Source organism: Adiantum capillus-veneris, chromosome 6 (assembly GCF_014529385.1).
Source record: "Adiantum capillus-veneris isolate H3 chromosome 6, ASM1452938v2, whole genome shotgun sequence".
NCBI classification, from domain to species: Eukaryota; Viridiplantae; Streptophyta; class Polypodiopsida; order Polypodiales; family Pteridaceae; genus Adiantum; species Adiantum capillus-veneris.
Window position 1 is genome coordinate 156,761,187 of NC_140936.1, and position 19,192 is coordinate 156,780,378.

General features: G+C 42.7%; 1 protein-coding gene across 1 annotated transcript in view; it reads right to left on the minus strand.

The window, feature by feature from the left end:
- LOC147456564 (putative 3-hydroxyisobutyryl-CoA hydrolase 2) overlaps positions 1 to 14,544 on the minus strand; it is a 133,288-nt gene extending 118,744 nt beyond the window's left edge. The window contains exons 1-2 of the mRNA XM_086514994.1: positions 14,408 to 14,544; positions 14,234 to 14,313 (exon numbers count right to left, since the gene is read on the minus strand). Of these exons, the coding sequence (XP_086371120.1) occupies positions 14,234 to 14,313; positions 14,408 to 14,495 (168 nt within the window). The 5' untranslated portion in view covers positions 14,496 to 14,544. The remainder of the gene's footprint in view (positions 1 to 14,233; positions 14,314 to 14,407) is intronic.
- Between the last annotated feature and the right edge of the window lie 4,648 nt (positions 14,545 to 19,192).

Genomic DNA, 19,192 nt, shown 5'->3' on the forward strand with positions numbered 1-19,192 from the left:
GGCAAACAGGTGTTGGCGTCTGCTTGGTAGCGCTCTAGCTTCCAAACCGTGTGTCTTTTAAGTATCAGTTCCCGTTACAGGTTTTTATTTACAAAGTTTCTCTGTGTCCTAAAGTCTAAAGTAAAGTTTTGGGTGAAAGCCTACGTCTACCGCCCTACGGGCCAGTTTCATGGTTCAGTCGCGCCGGGACAGAATCACTTTTTCATCAAGAAGTGAGCCTTGGTTGGTTTGTGACGAAGACAAAGAGCACAAGAACGCAGGATTACACTATGGCCGACAAAGGGAAAGGCATCATGGAAGGAGACAGGCAGGAAATTCCTAGAGTGCTTGAGGTTGGCGAGAGTTCACGGCCACATCTGTCTGTACCTCTTGTTGATGTGAATGCTCCACCAATGCAGGACTTTATGACTGGGCAACTTGAAGATGATACGTTCAGGACTCAGTTGGTTGCCGTTGTGAATGTGTTTTCTCGACTGGTGAAGAACCCAAGTTTTATGGAGTTTTTGCAAGCGCCACCAGTGCCACTGCAGACAAAGCAACTCAGACAGCCAGTAGAGCCCGATGAGGCTCAAGCCCAGGTACTTCAGGGAGCACTCGCACGTTGCGGAGTAAGGGGCTCCAAGACAAGTTCCTTTCATCCATGAACATGTGGTTAGGATGCCAATTCCACAAGTTTTGCCAGTTCAGCCCGCCACCTTTCAAAGTCCACGTGTTGCATTAAATGGACAGGGAACCAGTTTCCAGGCAATGCATCAGGTTTTTCCACCAACCACGGTACATCCTGGGTATTTCGAGGGTGATCAGTGTTTCAGAGCATGGCTAGTTATGCGCCTGGAAACCAGAATATATACCAAGAACAGTGTTTGGGGGTATGCAAGGCATGATGCCAAACCCCATGTATGGTAATATCTGCATGCAGCAAGGCTTTCAGAGCAATCAGGGCCAGTTTGGGGTGCCACGCGGCAATTTTGGCATGGCTAGTTTTTCTGGACAGTAGCCAGATATGGCACTTATGACGCAAAATGTAAATGGCCAAGGAATGCCGATAATCCCTACTACAATGCCCATGTTGCAGACAACTCCTTATGACAATTTAGGGGCACTAGAAAAGCCAAAAGCTTATAAAGAAGGTGGTGTAGCTGTAAAGTTTAGCACTTTCACCAGCTTTGAGGATAAGGCAAAGGCTCTTACTTTCCTCCAGCAATTTGATACAAGTTATACAGGAGGGAATTTTACAAAAGCCGCTAAGGTCAGAAAAGTCGCCACTTTCTTGAAAGACAATGCGCTTACATGGTGGACGACATTGTTGATGCAAGGGCAGGCACCCGCCACATGGGTATACTTCAAGCAAATATTTGCATTTGCGTGGCTCTCAGATGAATTTGAAACCGATGTCATGACAGATTGTGTGAGGATTAGTGGTGCTAATCCTATATTTAAGACTTAAAACTTCATACTTAAGATCAAACTGAGACTGACGAAGAGACACAAATGAAAAGACACGTCTCATGGTGAAGAGACGCGACTTTAGACGTAAAGACACATCCTTTCGGCGAAGAGCTGCAACCATTGGACGAAGAGTCGCAACCGTAGAGCGAAGGAGTGTGACCAGTCGTCGAAGGAGTGTGGCTTTTGGCGAAGAGACATGTCTTTTGGGCGAAGGGGTGTGACCATCCATGTTAGGTGCAGCGGAATGATTGTTTGCGCTTTGCTCAAGATGAGTGCTCCGAACTGTGCTCAAGGTTCCTTTTAGTTCTTATGGAAGGGAGAGCCTTCCATTCTTAAGGGAAAGTGCTATGATCACAAACAAAGTGAATGGACACTGTGCGTGCAAGTGTATGAGACTAAGAGATACAGAGAAGAGAGATACGACACCAGAGACATTGCAAAACCCTCCTCCGAAGGCCCTACTCTCGTCGACGAGAGTGGTCTACTTATGATTGCACAATCTGGTACAAATGGTATGCATGAGACTAATGCAAATTTAGGCTATGTCGATGATGACGACGGTGATGACGAAGTCGACCCAAGGGCTGAAATCTGCAATCTTTCTACTGCTGTCCAAAAACGCTATGGGTTGAAATCTGCAAATCTTCTATCTGCTGAATTCTGACTCTATGTCGATGACAACGATGCGACGACAACACGCTGAAAATGCAGATGCTGAAATCTGCGTTTTCCGGCCTGAAACTGTAAACCTTGCGGAAACTGACCGTGCGGCGAGGAACTGCTGCGGGAAGGTGAGATCTACGAGATTCGGGACTTGATCTGCAAGTACTAACTGCTGAAAACTGAAAACGCTGGTCTTGTGGCTGATTCTGTCGCGATAAATCTGCAAAACGCTGACGTTGCTGGTAGATGCAAAAACGCTAGGGCTGAAAATGGAATTTCTGTCGCTGGGATTCTGCAGATGCAAAAACGCTAGGCTGATCTGCTGTGGTCTTGTCGCCGTGGCTCTGCAAATGCAAAACGCTGGCTGATCTACGCTGTCTTGTCCAAAAACGCTAGCCAAGATGCTGTGGAGCAAAAACGCTAGAAGCCTTTGGGGTCCTGCTGAGAAGGTGCATGTTGAGCGGTGCTCCTGCTGCCTCTTCCGCCATTTAGTGCTAACTTGGGTTTGCTTATATATTAACTTAGCAAAATTGCCCTACCTACTTTTGTTGGAAAGTCACTTAAAAATAATAAGTGAAAAATGTCAAAAAGAGGGAAAATAGGCTAAATGCACTGGAAAATTTCCCTAATGGATTTTGATGGGAATTCTGATGATCATGCTGTGTACAACCAGAGGATATGCATCTATGCTAAGTGACTAGGCATGCACGGTCTACGAATAGACTCATGAAAGTGCCAGATCACTTCTAATCTAGACTGACTGAACTGACTGAACCCTGATCATGTTGTAGCTTGTCCACGGACACATAGGGTTGGATGTGTCACGTGACATCCCCTCCTTTTCAAAGTGAGGTATTGATACCGAACTGTATGGCGTCGAGGGAGATCGCCAATAGCATCCGGAATCCTGGAAGGGACTCTTCGCTGGCCCACTCTGATGTGTGGGTCGCGCGGTACTTGAACTTCATAAAGGTCTGCAACGCTTACTTCTTTGGGCCGCGCCGAAAGCGACTCAAAGTCTTCTATGGCTCCTTCGATGCTTCAACTGCGTCTAGAGTCGTACTTCTGTCTTCTTCAAGAATCTCCATGGCTGAAAATTCCTGAAACCATTTCCAACACAAAAACATGAACATACCCATTCCATATAAAGTGAGTGGGAAAAATCTTGTCTTTCTCAAAGACTGTGCATGCAATGTAGATGAAATAATAGACAGAGTGCTAAACCGTTCACCACACACACGCAAACAATGAGATCGAATCTTTCTCTTTTGATCCAGAGCAATCAACTGCGGCAAAATACAATGGAAATGCCCACGCTTGGTGCTCATACTTTCATGTGCTCGTTCGGAAACTGTGACATGCCAAGGAAGAGACATGGAATGTGACTTCCTGACATACATACTTTTTAGCTTTTCATGAAAAATCCACATACATTCGTGCTCATCCATGAGAGAAACGTGTTCAACATACAATATGTCATGCCTAGGAAAAGGGATCACATAACGATACTGACTAAAATACACGAAACGATCACGAATGAAACACTCGAACAATGCGTGCGTATCAATCATGCGAACACATAATACTTCCTGTGAGGGTTCTTTGAACCTAGGCTCGAGAGCCAAGATCGCTTCTTCCTTAATGATCGAATCGTCGTGTGGGGGTTCTTTGGACCTCGACTCGAGAGCCAAGATTGGTGCTTCGTGATCTATCGAATATTCTTGTGGGGGATCTGTGGACCTCGACTCGAAAGCCAAGGTCGATTCTTTGTGATTGATCGAATCTGCAACGAGGTTAGCTTCGCTAGAAAAAGCATCCTCCACTAACACATCATCCGTGTGAACAGTCACATCTTCTTCATGCAACTCATCATGCTTGTGAAAAATCACATCTTGATCATGCAAATCATCATGCTTGTCATTAGCATCCAAATCATCATGCTTAGCAATATCATTTAAATCATGATGCTTATCTTTGTCATCCAAATCATCATGCTTAGCAATATCATTCAAATCATCATGCTTCTCATAATCATGCAAATCATGTGTGTCATGCTTGGGAGAAGAAGAGACTGAGAGAGTCTTCCCCAAATCTCTTGCATGTGTGCCTGAACTTGAGAATAGAGTCGCCAGAACTCTTTGTTTTGTCGGTCGCTCTGTTCTTGTATTGCTTTGGCTTCCAAGTCGTACTTACGCTCTATGGCTGCCATTCCTTCTTTGTATTCACGATCTATGGTGCAGAGAAGGTGCCTATTGAGCGGTGCTCTTGCTGCCTCTTCTGCCATTTAGTGCTAACTTGGGTTTGCTTATATATTAACTTAGCAAAATTGCCCTACCTACTTTTGTTGGAAAGTCACTTAAAAATAATACGTGAAAAATGTCAAAAATAGGAAAAATAGGCTAAATGCACTGGAAAATTCCCCTAATTGATTCTAATTGATTCTAATGGATTCTGATGGGAATTCTGATTATCATGCTGTGTGCAACCAAAGGATATGCATCTATGCTAAGTGACTGGGCATGCACGGTCTACGAACAGACTCACGAAAGTGCCAGATCACTTCTAATCTAGACTGATTGAACCCTGATCATGCTATAGCTTGTCCACGGACACATAGGGTTGGATGTGTCACGTGACAATCCAAGCGTGAGAGTCCTCCTTGGCATGGCACTTCGCGTATCTGCAACTAGGAGTAGATGTAATATTGTTAACATAGTCACAATCGTGACACTCCCTCCCACTTAGAATGAGAGCTCGTGTCAAAGAAATGACTTCTGATGTTGATAGAATTCTGGAAAAGAATTGAATCTTCGAAAATCTTCAGTCTTTGAGTTATTTGAAATCTTTGTCTTGAACTTTTGCTTCTTCCGAAACCTCTTTGACTTGACTGCTAAATCCCATGTCATTGCATTATTCAAAGACTTTTTAGAGGAATCAAGCATAATCAGGTTCACTGCAACAAGAGGTTGATCTTCAAAATTCTTCATGTGATGTAAGATTTCTGGTTCAAAATCTTCCAATAACTGTGAAATATTCGGTGAAGAGGAAATCTTCTCAAAGCACTCTTCAGATTGAGTGACTTCAACTTTAGTAATCACTGGAGAGGATTTTGGATTGAGACTGTAATCATCTTCCAATAACGAATCCCAAAATTCTTCAGAATCGTCTTCAGAAACCGTCACTTCATGACTTGCAATTGGCATACCATCAACTGTGAAATATTCGGTGAAGAGGAAATCTTCTCAAAGCACTCTTCAGACTGGGTGACTTCAACTTTAGTAATCACTGGAGAGGATTTTGGATTGAGACTGTAATCATCTTCCAATAACGAATCCCAAAATTCTTCAGAATCGTCTTCAGAAACCGTCACTTCATGACTTGCAATTGGCATACCATCATCCAGCAACGAATTAAAAAAAGCATAGTCGTCTTCAGACTCAGAATCTACAACTATGTCCTTTTCTTTGTCTGGTAACAAAGTATCACTTGCAAAAGCTTCTTGTTTAAAATCATCTTTGTCTTCATCAATTGATTCAGGAGAAGTTAATGAATTCAAAAATTCATCAATAATAATATCTACATCTGCATCGGAAATCATATTCTCTTCATAATCCATTGTATCATGTTGTTTGATTAGTACACATGAGGCTTGAATCACTCGTTCCGCATTATAAAGCCCATGTAAAATCAATTCACGTCCATCTTTGAACAAATTGATAGTATGTCCTCAAAAGCTAATTGCTAGATCATATTGGAATAACCATGCTGACCAAGAATGATATCGTAATAAGATAGAGTCATAACTTCGAAACCCAATTGATCTGCATAATTTTGAATACCGAACTGCAACTGTCGAATTGTCTAATCAGAAGTCAAAATTGCTCCATTTGCTAACTCCACATCATATAAGTGAGATGTCTTCTGAGTTGGTAAGCCAAGTTGTTGAACTATCCGAGTACTGACGAAATTATTAGAGCATCTGTTGTCCACCAAAATGTTGATGGAGCGACCATTGAGAGTTCCAAGAAGGCTCAAAACTTGCTTTGAAAGAGGCTCCAGAACTAAAGAATTGTATTGAGCATGCTTCATAAGAATAGTCGTATCTTCTGAGACATGAATTGTGTTGACCACAGATTTTCCTTTATCCTTAGCAGAATCTAGTGCTCTGAATTTGATGATGTTTCCACGTTGGAATTTCTTTTCAAATTCGACAGATTTGGTCTCTTTGGACAATGATACCAGCTATGGTCACCACCGCAAATTGTACATAAACCATCCTTCTTTGAAGTCGAAGATGCATTTGACGCAGAGTCTTGCTGAGTATTGGAATGCCGATCTTGAGAAAAGTGGAGCATGTGAAGAAGATCTGCTTTAAGATTGTTGATCTTGAAAGTAGAACCTTGAAGTTGAATAAGGTGTTGTTGCTTGCTGTCTGAACTGAGACTGATGTTGCTGACTATGGCTATAGCTGTCTCTGCGATCGCACTGTGAAAAGCGAGCGCTATTTGAAGATCTGTCACTAGGGAGAAAATTCCATGAGGGCGCCGATTATTGCCAAGACGCTCCACATAGGCAATTGCAGCATCCAAGGTGGTAGGGTTGTATTTGTGAACATCATCCTTCAGGTTGGGTTAGAGTCTGTCGATAAAGCTGTGAAGTTTATCATAGGGACTAAGGGTCTCTATCTCTAGAGTTAGCCTTTGAAACTCTGTGATGTACGCGGCCAAGAAACCTATTTCACTCGGGCCAACGCTGGGAAAGGGTGCGAGAGCAAGGGTGAAGGGATGCGATTAGTGGGAAAAGGGTGCCTTCCTTGGTGCCCTCTCACGAAGAGGAGCCCTTTGGATATGCAGTAGCCAACAAAGGGAATTCAGCCCCTTGCCGAGTGAAGGGGCACACAGGCAAAGAGACACACCCGTATGCGAAAGGGTGCCAGCAAGTTGAAGAGGTGTCGTCGTCCTTTCACATGAGGTGCGAGCGCAATCCAGCAGGGACACCACCCGATGAAGAGGCCGGGTACGTGGCACTCCCGTACGCCCACATCTGCATCTCTTTGTTCTTTGTTCTATATGTATGTAATTGGAACAAAATAAATTTAAGTTACCTCATACAGGTAGTAGAAGTACACCATCTTTCCTCTGCGGCCATACAACACACTAGGTGAGGGTTGCAGGTAGGGTCGGCAACGGCGAGGTTAGGTAGACGACAAGTCCAAAGGCTCGGGAAAAAAATTTGCTCTGATACCACTATGAGGATTAGTGGTGTTAATCCTATATTTAATACCTAAAACTTCAGACTTAAGATCAAACTGAGACTCAAAAGACTGAATGTGTGTTTGATTGCTTGAACGAATGCTTTAAAACTGAGTACAATAGGTTCCTTATATAGGAGACGAAGAGACAAATGAAAAGACACGTCTCATGGTGAAGAGACGCGACTTTAGACGTAAAGACACATCCTTTTGGTGAAGAGCTGCAACCATTGGACGAAGAGTCGCAACCGTAGAGCGAAGTGGTGTGACCAGTCGTCGAAGGAGTGTGGCTTTTGGTGAAGAGACACGTCTTTTGGGCGAAGGGGTGTGACCATCCAAGCGTAGGGATCCTCCTTGGCATGGCACTTCGCGTATTTGCAACTAGGAGTAGATGTAATACTATTAACATAGTCACAATCGTGACAGATTGGCACCAACTCACTGCGGCTACTTGCAAGAGCCTACAGGAGTACAATCGGAGGTTTTGTAAAGCGTTGCTCTCAGTAACCTCTTGCATGTTTGTGCCACTGATAGAGCAGATTGAGAAGTATTGTTGTGGGCTGCCTAAAGGGCTTCAAGATTACTGTACAAAGAACAGAGTGGCTACCCCTAACTCAGCTTATGGAAGTTGCCTACACTGGTCTTGCCTTGTTGAAGGAAGAGGACAGTGGGTTTCTGGGCAACGTGAAAGGGGGGCAGCAAAAGAAAAATTCAGCAAAGAAGCCCTTTGAGAAAACGGCTCCTAAAGCGTCACACGGGTCAAAAAAGGTCAACAAGGATAAGGAGTCAGCCACGAATTCTCGAGCGCAAGCAAAGAAGCTGAAAAGGAAGCCTTTTGTGAGTAAGTCGCTCGAGGAAAAGAAGGTCTTGATGGCTGAGAATAAATGCTTTATATGCGAGCAGCCTAGTCACTTTGCTACAGATTGTCCACAAAGGAAAAAACCAACGGACTCGCATGATAAAGAGGACAAAAAAGGAAAGAAGCCTAAGTCCACGGCAGGTTTGGTGCCAAATATGGTGGGTGACAGGCCAAGTACAGATATCAGCGAGTTATGCAGAGCATGGGGTAAAGTCAGAGATCAGACGGCACTCATCTTCTTTGACCCAGGTGCCAAAGCAAACTTTATCTACCAGAGTTAGCTATGACGCTCGTTATCAGAGCTGAAGATGGGGTACACGGCAGAGGCAAGGTTGGCATGTCCTGGCTACTCAGAATGTGTTACTCCCATTATTAGAAAATTGCGTCTACATATTCAGTCGTATGTGGACACTGAAGAGTTCTATATCATGCCATTGGAAGGGTGTGATGCGCTACTGGGAATCCGTGGATGTTCAGAGTACATGGTGTGCAAAACGATCACCCTTCACCATAGGGGCAAAACTCATGTTTTGGATCCCTATTGTTTCTGCTTCGGCTATCACTTCTATGATTAAAAATCATCTTTCTGCGTACTTGATTTTTGCACGTGATGTTTCAAATAGTTGTCAGTCAAATTTCATATTCAGTCGTATGTGGACACTGAAGAGTTCTATATCATGCCATTGGAAGGGTGTGATGCGCTACTGGGAATCCCATGGATGTTCAGAGTACAAGGTGTGCTTGATGTCTTTGGCAAAACGATCACCCTTCACCATAGGGGCAAAACTTATGTTTTGGATCCCTATTGTATTTGCTTCGGCTATCACTTCTATGATTAAAAATCATCTTTCTGCGTACTTGATTTTTGCACGTGATGTTTCATATAGTTGTCAATCAAATTTATATGTGTTAGATAAAAGAAAGGTCAACATTTTTGCGAGAGTTTAATGATTATTTTTCTGATTCATTACTATCACAAGCCGCCGACGAGGCCTGAGGACCATACGATAGATTTGGCGCCAGGGTGTAGCCCACCAAACAAACCTCCCTACCTACAGGGTTAGTGCGGCTAAGCAGAAAGATTATGGGCCAGGTTGAGGAGCTTTTAGGGAAGGGGCTGATTTAGCCTAGTTCTTCACCTTTTTGCTCCCCAGTGCTCCTAGTACAGAAGGTGGCTCTTGGCGCATGTGTATTGATTATCGTGCATTGAATAATAATACCATCAAGAACAGGTTTCCTATCTCTTGTAAACTTTATAAGAGCCCCTGGGGCCTCACTCTGAGGGCATCTAGACGTAGAGTCTAAGAGCAGAGGTCCCTCGGGATTTTGTGATATGGATACTGCTTTTGCCAAGGTGCACGAGGCTCTTAAGAAGTCTCAAGCACGGCATAAAAAGGCAGCCGACAAGATCTAGATCATACTAATTTGCTTCAAAAATCTTATCTTATCCTGGGTCTGGGGAAATCACTACCAGCCGATTCCCTTTTTTCTTTCTTTCCTTGTGCCCTAAGACCTGTGGGTAGCTTCTTTACCTTCCCCTGTCCATTGGCACATCAGTCTCAATCATTGGAACCCTATGACGCACTATCATCTGATTCCCTTTCTCTGGAATCGGTTTCCCTGGCGGGCTCTTGCCTTGTTGAGATGGATACTATCCTGTCCGTAAGATAAGTGAATGAGCCGGCTTGCGTTCCAAATCGTACCTTAGCATGTTGCATAAGTCTTTGAATAGAGTCAGACATCTAATTTAGAAAACAGTCGCGAATCTCTTTTAGCAAGCCATAGCAAAACCGCTCAATCTCGTCTTTCAAAGTAATCTTCCGAAACGAAGACACTAGCAAATAAGTATCCCAAAAGCATCTGGTCCAAAATCTGCCCCAAAAAACAGGTAGCCCAAATTACGGAAATCCGTACACGCTGCCACGTCAGCGCATTATGCAGAAATCCATATTGCTGCCACGCAGCACCATGCCGTACAGTCTGCCACGTCATATACCGTACAGTTTCTGCCACGTCATCACTTCTGTCGGCGGGGTCATGCCACGTCATGAGCTTGTGACAGACGGAAAGCTCATGTATTGCCTGGTGCGAGAGGAGGAAACCCTAAGGCATCAATGGCGACAACATGTAGTTCAAGAATTGCTAGAAGCTTTGTAGAATAGGTAGATTTTGTTTGTTTTTTGGGCCCCTTGCGCTCTTTATAAGCAGAGACAAGGCCCTCCTATTGGCAGATTAGCTTAGGAGCCCTGCACAGAGAGGACCGTCGGACATTCTACCTTGTGAAGCATCAATAATAAAGAAATACCGAAAAGGGGTGTCAATCTTTGGGACCAGTGCATCTAGTGTGGAACTCCGCTACTTTGTGTTGACTCTCCTCTTCTTTCTCTCCCTCTATTGAAGTTTTGTTAGGTTCTTTTGCAGTCTCATGTGTGTTCCTCTAGATTTCATGCTTGGGGTGTCTAAGCCTATTAGAGAGAGAGAGAGAGAGAGAGAGAGAGAGAGAATCCATACGATAGGCAAGGAGTGGCGGAGTTCCACTCCTTCCGGTATTTCTTTTTATTGCTCTTGCCAAAGATACAACTGCCGAGGAGAATCGCTCTACAACCTGCAACTCTTTGATCTGCTAGAGAATCCCCCCAAGGCACATATTTAAAGGCCTTAGGCCTTGAAAAGCATCAGATACAAAAGCTAACGCTAAAAGACACTTCCTCCCTACAATGGAACTAATACGTCAGTATTTCATAATTTGCAACTCGTTTTCCAAGAAAACCCCAGCTTGCCATGTCATTAGGGTGACAAAAATTGCTTTAGCAGGTGTTATAATGCCACATCGTCACTTTGTGACATTTGCATAGGGCTCCAAAAAAATTGTAAGGTGCAACGGAATGAATGTTCTATTTTCTCAAGATTAGTGATCTTTATTGCTCAAGGTTCCTTTTAGTTCTTAGGGAAGGAGAGAGCCTTCCGTCTTGTAGAGTGTTGTGATCACGAACAAAGTGAGTGGATATTGTGCGTGCAAGTGAATGAGACTGAGAGAAGGAGAGAGAAGAGATACGACACCCGAGAGGTTGTAAAACCCTCCTCCGAAGGCCCCACTCTCGTCGGCGAGAGTGGTCTACTTTGATTGCACAAAGGTGTACAATGCGTATGCAATGGACTGATGCAATGGGACTATGCCGATGACAACGACAGTGATGACGACGACGACTTGATGGCTGAAATCTGAGATCTTCTAATCGCTGAATTTCGTGACTGTTTCGGTGGCTGAAAATGACTGTTTTGGCTGCGTTTTTATGGCTGAAAATGGGGGAACATCTGCAACCAACTTGGGGCTGATCTGCTACTGTGTCATAGGCTGAAAACTGTGTGTATCTGCTGCGGTAAGGGCTGAGAATCAAAAACGCTGATGGGTCCTGCTGCTAGCCAAAAACGCTAGGCTGATCTGCATCTGCAATCCAAAAACGCTGATTGGACTGTTTTGGGAAAACGCTAGGGAAGCTGGTGAATCTCCTGGCGATGGTAGGGATCTGCAAACGCTAGGATGCTAATGATCGATGGCGATGGCCTGTTGTGGAAGGGAGCGCCAAGGATGGGGTGAGAATGCAAAAACGCTAGAGGGTCATGAGGGGGGGGTGCTGCTGAGAAGTTGCCTGTTGAGCGGGAAGCTCCTGCTGCCTCTTCTGCCAGAAAGTGCTAACTTGGGTTTGCTTATATATTAACTTAGCAAAATTGCCCTACCTACTTTTGTTGGAAAGTCACTTAAAAATAATAAGTGAAAATAACCAAAAATAGGAAAATAGGCTAAATGCACTGGAAAATTCCCCTAACTGATACTAATGGATTCTGATGGGAATTCCGATGATCATGCTGTGTGCAACTGGAGGATATGCATCTATGCTAAGTGACTGGGCATGCACGGTCTACGAATAGACTCACAAATGTGCCAGATCACTGCTAATCTAAACTGACTCGACTGATTGAACCCTGATGTGGTGTAGCTTGTCCACGGACACATAGGGTTTGGATGTGTCACGTGACAAAAATGGCATTTTAGGATGAGTCTTGACCAACAATATCCTTCTTTAATAGATATTCCTTCACAAACACAATTGGGTCTCCAAGATCAAAACTTTTAATAAAATCTTCAAAGTGAGATACCTTTGAAATTGTGTCTACCTTCCTAGCCACCTCTGATTGCACATCGAGATCTACCAGCAAATTCTCCATCTCTTTGAAACGTTGGAGAAGCTTCATTTCAAGAGTTGTCAACCCCTCTTCTTTAAGGTTGTAAACATGAGATGATGATGGAGTATCTTCTCCACGTCGACGAGTTGATTTCTCATGGCCGCTACTCTTGAAGGAAGATTCTCTAATTGAGGAAGAGGATTCGTTTGAGTGGATGGAGTGTGTTATTAACTTCAATCACTCTTTATCCCTTGATATCTTTATGTCAACAAAAGTCTTCTAGCTCCAAGACTGCCTTCAATTATCTAGACAGTAAGGAAGGTAACTCCACTTTGATACCAATGAACCTCACCTTTGATACACCACATGCATATTGTTGCCAATGACACTTTGCACAAAAGATTAGGGATGAATTTGGCACATGTAAAATACAAATTTTCGGCAAGATCTTGAAAGAGAGAGAGAGAGAGAGAGAGAGAGAGAGAGAGAGACATAAATGTATAGAGATACAACATAATAGATGCATAGAGATGTAGAGCATGGAGAGCTTGAGAGACTGAGGGAAGGATAGGTTAGTGAGATAGGGAGTAAAGATGGAGAGTGACCTAACCCTAACCCGGAACGGTAGGGCCCCTTCACAAGAATAAGTTATTTCTCCAAAATTGCAAGTGTATGAGCTGAAAAATCACTATGGAGTTACCAACAAACAAGAGCAAACAAGTACTTGGTTTCCCTCACTTGCATGTGTAGTCTCACCCACAGGCCTTCCAATGGGTACACAACCAATTGTCTTCTCTGGCACTTCGCATGCTCGGGGGATGGGAGTGAACTCCGTCGATGCTGAATTTTTAGCAATAGCCTTCGAAAATTGGCCTTCTTGTGCCCTCCTCTTTTTCAAACACACGCACGTGCATGCACACACAAATGAGAAGAGAAGGTTTAACGTCGTAGGAACGTCCCAAGAGGCCTCAAAGCTCTATCCAACAAGTCTTGAACTCAAGAACTATTATTTGAGAGATATTGTGAAAGATGGCTGAGACAGCTTAAGATTGCGCCAATAACCCTAAGAGTGATGCCCCATAGGCCCTTTGAAAGTGCTTTTGGAGGGCCCTTTACAGATAAAACTTAAAAGGGTCGCATCATACATCCTTTACTATTTTATAGTATCTTATTAAATGAAATACATAATCTAATACATCCTCTTATGTACAAGGTCCTTCAACCACACTCTAACTCTAAAGGGCCCTTTGTGATTTGGTATTCGGGGGCATTTCATTTTTTTATGTTCAACAATAAGTTTCCCACTCTCTTCTCTTCAAGACTTTGAATTACTTAACGTGGAAAGCTTGGAGAAGGACTTTGCTATGAGGAACTAAACATTTTTAAAGAGTCATTTATATTCGACAGGGCCCAATATGAAGGGCCTATGGGGAGCCCTATAACTAGATGGATACAAAAGTGATGACCATAATATATCCCTAGGGAATTTTTCCTATCCAACTGGGAAGACGAAAGACAAAAATAAATGGAAAATCACTAAAGAATATCTAGGTACGTTTTAGGGATGTCCACATGCGCATAACTTTAGCTGGTTATTTCCTCAGCAAATAGCAGAAATACTTTCAATGGTAACATTGATTAACTACAAGAGACATTGAGAAATCACAATCTTCACCAATTTGCAAATAATTGAAGTGCTTCTACGACATTACCACATACAAGTTTGCAAACAATCAAATTCTGACATGTACAAATAGTTTCTTCACAGAAATGATTTTCAAACAAACTTGGATATAGAATTTACTGAGGGTACTGATGAGAAATACCTGCTTCTCTGTTACTGGCTTCCATGAACGGCCAGCGGAGAAAAATCGCTGGCTTGGTGAGAAAGTGTAAGAGAAAATTTCTGGAAAAATGTAGCAAAAGAGTGTAAAAACGGGTAATGCAAGCTATAGATACTGTGTGTTTAAAAATGACTAGTAGAATCTGTCTGTGCTTACCACGATGAGAAGGAAGTGAGGTCGAGCTTCTGCAGAGCAGCCGACAGTGCAATGCAGAGAGGCGCATCCGTCTCATTCTCGATGCCATCGCTCGCTCCACTCACAGGGTTTAGAGCTTGCGACACTTTGGAGTGAGATTTCCATAAGAATAAGAATTTATTTAAAAGATACTTTAGGCAAAATTACTAAAATACCCCTCTAATTTGTGGAAATTCCCAAAATACCCCTCACATTTTAAAAATTCCCAAAATACCCCGGTAACTATTTTGGTTGGATTGTTCAATATTTTCTAAGCTTTATTCCTTTCTGACAATTGAGATATGTTTTCAAAAAAAAGGCAATTATGCCCAAAAATAATGAACCAACTCCACTTCTAGTTTTAGCAACTTGTATTTATAGACAATGACTCTTCTTATGAAAAGGTACAAATGTTTTTATCTTTGGAGATATTTAATCTCACAACCAGGGGTATTCTGAGAATTTTGGAAAATTTGAAGGGCGTTTTGGAAATTTGTGACAAAATATTTGGTGTAATCTGGAAAAATTTTGTATTTGAGGGGTAATTTGGGAATTTCCACAAATTAGAGGGGTATTTTGGTAATTTTTCCTTTACTTTTCATTAGAAAAGTCTTAATGACTCTAAAAAACATTTTATTTGGCAAAAGAATATGCATTTTCTTTTTGATAGAGCGAGAGCATTTTCTTTGTAGAGAGAAGAGAGAGATGCACAATATATATTTGGGGAATGTCCAAAAACACATCATTCTTGTCGAAAGGCTTTTGGGTTCCACCACAAAAAAATGTTGCTAATATAACAATGAATAGCCTCGTTTTTTGATAGGGATATCAAAAATTGAAGTGGCATCAAAATTTATCTTGGCAACCTGAATGGGTTTGAAATCTACTTCACTTGATCTCATAAGTTCCTCATGTACCACATAGGCTTTGCAATTAATAACTAGGTTATTGGGGGGTTTTATCCATGTTGCATGCACCCGAATTTTAAAAAGCTATTAGAGCTCCAAAAGAGACCGCTTAAAAAATCTTGTAAGTATCCTTTATTTATGTGGTAGTATCTTTCAAAGTATACTATTAATATGTAAGTATTAATAGTATCTTGTAAGTATTAATACTTTCGAAATCTTGTAAGTATTAATACTTTCAAAATCTTGTAAGTATCCTTTATTTATGTGGTAGTATCTTTCAAAGTATACTATTAATATGTGCTTTTTATGATGATTGCATGTATTATAGGCCTTGTTATCATTGAGCATAATGACATTTCATAGCTCTTCTCTAGCCTTGTGTGTGTTTTGTGGCCTAGATAGGTGTAATTGAGACCCTTACCTGAAGCTTTCTTAAGATATCTAGTCTCAACAACACACAATGCACACTTTTGTAGTAGAGGCACGAGTGGGATTATGGACATTTTGGTTTTATAAGGAGAAGTTGAGAGAGAGGTAGAAGATGGTGTGCAATTCTACATTCCATTGTTGCGGTAAGCATTTGAAGAACTCCATGAGGATTTAGATGGGGAGGTTATGGGTAATCGTAAGCTTTATTGAGTGGGTGAGTATTTAGGTGGGCTCATCTTGTTTTTAGCATGCCTTAGATGGTCTCCATTCATCCCCTCTTTTGGCTTCTACCCCTAATGAGTTCTTTAATTGGTAAAACAGTCTTTGCAAAAGCCCTCCAAACACATCTACATTGCCTACAAATGGAGGGTTGCGATAGAATGTAGTAGTATGTTTAGTGTTCCACAATAGTAGGTGGATAAGGAGGGCATTAATTAACTCATGACCTTTAATGAAAGCCCCACCTATGAAAAAGCAAGGCTAACCTTTCACACAAGCATGCATGGAAGAATGTTTTGATAGGGTGTGGTTAAATCATAGCACATCACCATATATACCAAAATCATATTTGCCTATATGTGTGTGTAATCACACCCGCACTTAAGTGATCTACGTGGAAGAATGTTGAGATTTTGTGTAGCAGTGTAAGGACATGGGTCCTATGGGCAAGGCCACCGGCACGGCCGGACAGTGTGTACGCTAGGGGGAGGCTATAAGATAGCACGGTTGGGTGGAGACTAACACACGCATTACCACCGCCCTTTCATTGGTATCCAAGCTATTTTTGGGAGGAGGCTAAAAGCGGCTTGCATGTGCGACGCCTTGCTTCTCTCCCACGTTCCGCAGACAGCAACGTCTCCGTTGTGCAGCAAAAAGAAGACAGGCATAGTTTTCTGTGCGAGCAGCGCGTGGACAGACAGCGTTACCACCGCCCTTTCACTGGTATCCGAGTTATTTTTGGGAGGAGGCTAAAAGCGGCTTGCATGTGCGATGCCCTGCTTCTCTCCCACATTCCGCAGACAGCGACGTCTCCGTTGTGCAGCAAAAAAAAGACGAGCACAATTTTTTTGTGCAAGCAACGCGTAGTCAGACAGCGACAACCGACTGCGGTCGCCCCACCTACGCCCTCCAAGCGGGTGACCAAGGCAAACTCGACCCACAAATGTGCGGCACCAAAGGCTTCTGTTGTTGGCGCAATTGGTTGCACATGCATGAAGGCCCGCTTAACCCTTACATGAAGGAGGGTTGAACCCACCCCATGAGGGTAAGAGGCCAACACTTTATCATCAAGCTATTGGCCCTTGTTGTGAATAACTAGAAAAGATAGTCTACTTGTGTTGAAAGGAAAACTAGAAGGAAAGGGAAAGCTTCAAACTTCAAGGAAGTAGCTTTACCCTTCCTTTTCACTTCTTGGAGGAAGGCAAGTTTTCCTCCAAACATTCTTTTTTCCTCAAGGAGGTAGCTTCAATGTGAAGAAAAACCTACACAAAAACGACGAGTTTTTGTGAAGAATCATCAAAGGTGTTCTTACAAGGAACGACAAGTGAAGCGCTCAAATTCTTGCAAGGCGAGGTTCACATGCAACGCAAATCGCAGAGCATACAAAACACAAAGACTTCAATTTCTCAAGGTACAAGTTGTTGTTTCTTTTTCTCTCTTTGCATTAGTGTGTGTTTACCATGGCCAATGAGGATATCCCACCTACACACACGTTTGATTTTGAGCACGTAGATCAAAATCAGGGCACCACAGGTACTGTTGACACTAATATGCATGATGATGATGATCTAGGAGATCATGGGCTTGTAGATATGGCTTCTTTCAAGACTTTGGAACATCGCCAAAGCGTACTTGAAAGAAACCTCTCTGCACTCAATGCAAATGGTACCAATCTTACAGAGTTACTTGTGAAATTTATTACTTCACAGACAACTCAAGGAGCCACAAGTGGCACAGTTCAAGGGAACCGAGCTCGCACGACTCAAGGAGTCCAAGAGAAAAGTGTCGCCGAAGATGCAGAAGGTAGCAATGCATTACTTAAGAATATCACCATTCTTGAGTTTCACAGGGAAGAGCGTGATCGCAACAAGGATGCGGTCAATACGTTCTTACACAAATGGAGTGATATTCATAGATTGAGACACACCCGGGATATAAAGACGGCTGTGGAAACAAGTCTATCTCTTAAAGGCAAGGCCTATAAGTGGTGGATGACATTTCCAATAGATGCTCGTCCTTCGTCTTGGGCTGCGTTTCAAGCTTTTTTCTCCAAAGAGTTTTTGGACTCCAATGAAGAAGATAAGAATTGGTTAGCATGAGATGCATGCCGCATGTCTGGCCTCTCTCTCACACAGTATCTTTCAAAGTATCGGAAAATCATATTAAAACTAGAAGGTTTATATGAATTCCAAAAGATACGGGGTCTTAATAGGGGTCTTGACAAAGACTATCGTCTTCATGTTAAGACCCAACATCCAAAAACTTTGGAAGAAGCCATTAGTCATGCACAAAGATATGATAATGACCAAGAGAGAAAAGGAAATTTTCCCTACTCTAAGAATACTTTTGCTAAGAGCAATGTGGCTAAGAGCCAATGGAGAGGTAGATCTCTCACACGTTCCAAGAGGAATAAGAGACAATCTACCTCTCCACGCCCACAAGAGGCTAAGAAGCCTAAGCAATCACGAGATACTCCGCGTGGATCTCTCAGCACTGCTGATTTTGAGCATGCAAAGAAACACAATTTGTGTTTTAGATGTCTTTCGGACCAACATAACAAGAAAGATTGTCCTCTTTTGCAAGACAAAGATAAGGCCATGCACACGGTGAAACGCCTCACATTAGATTCATCTCCTAAACATTGTGTTGTAGAGGTTCCTCATATGGAAGAAAAGCACAAGTGTTGTGTGCCTGCTTCAATGTGGCAGCCCACCTTTGGCCCCCATGATTTGATTCGCATGCATGGCACTATTAACGCACAACGTTTCGTAATTTAGTGGATGATGGTGCAACTCATAACTTCTTGAACTATAAGCTAGTCAAGATATTGAAGCTTACACAGACTCCCTCCTCTCACAAGTATGTGGTGGAGCAGATGTCTGGGGATAATAAAGAAGTATGGGACACGGTACTTCAAGGGGTTGAGCTTATTGTTCAAGATCATACGATGACCCTTGACTTCCAAGTTATGAACATGGACAGTGCTGATGTAGTTTTAGGACGGAAGTGGCTGCATGGTTTAGGAAACACATTGCACACTAGTTATGAACACAACTCCTTATCCTTTATGGCCAATGGTAAACATGTGCTTTTGCTTGGTGAGAAAAATATACCATCTGCACCTCTTATATGTACATCCGAGCTTTCTATTTTGCAAAAAGCAAATTTAATAGATGAAGTCTTTTTGTGTTACTGCTTGTCTCCAAGTCTT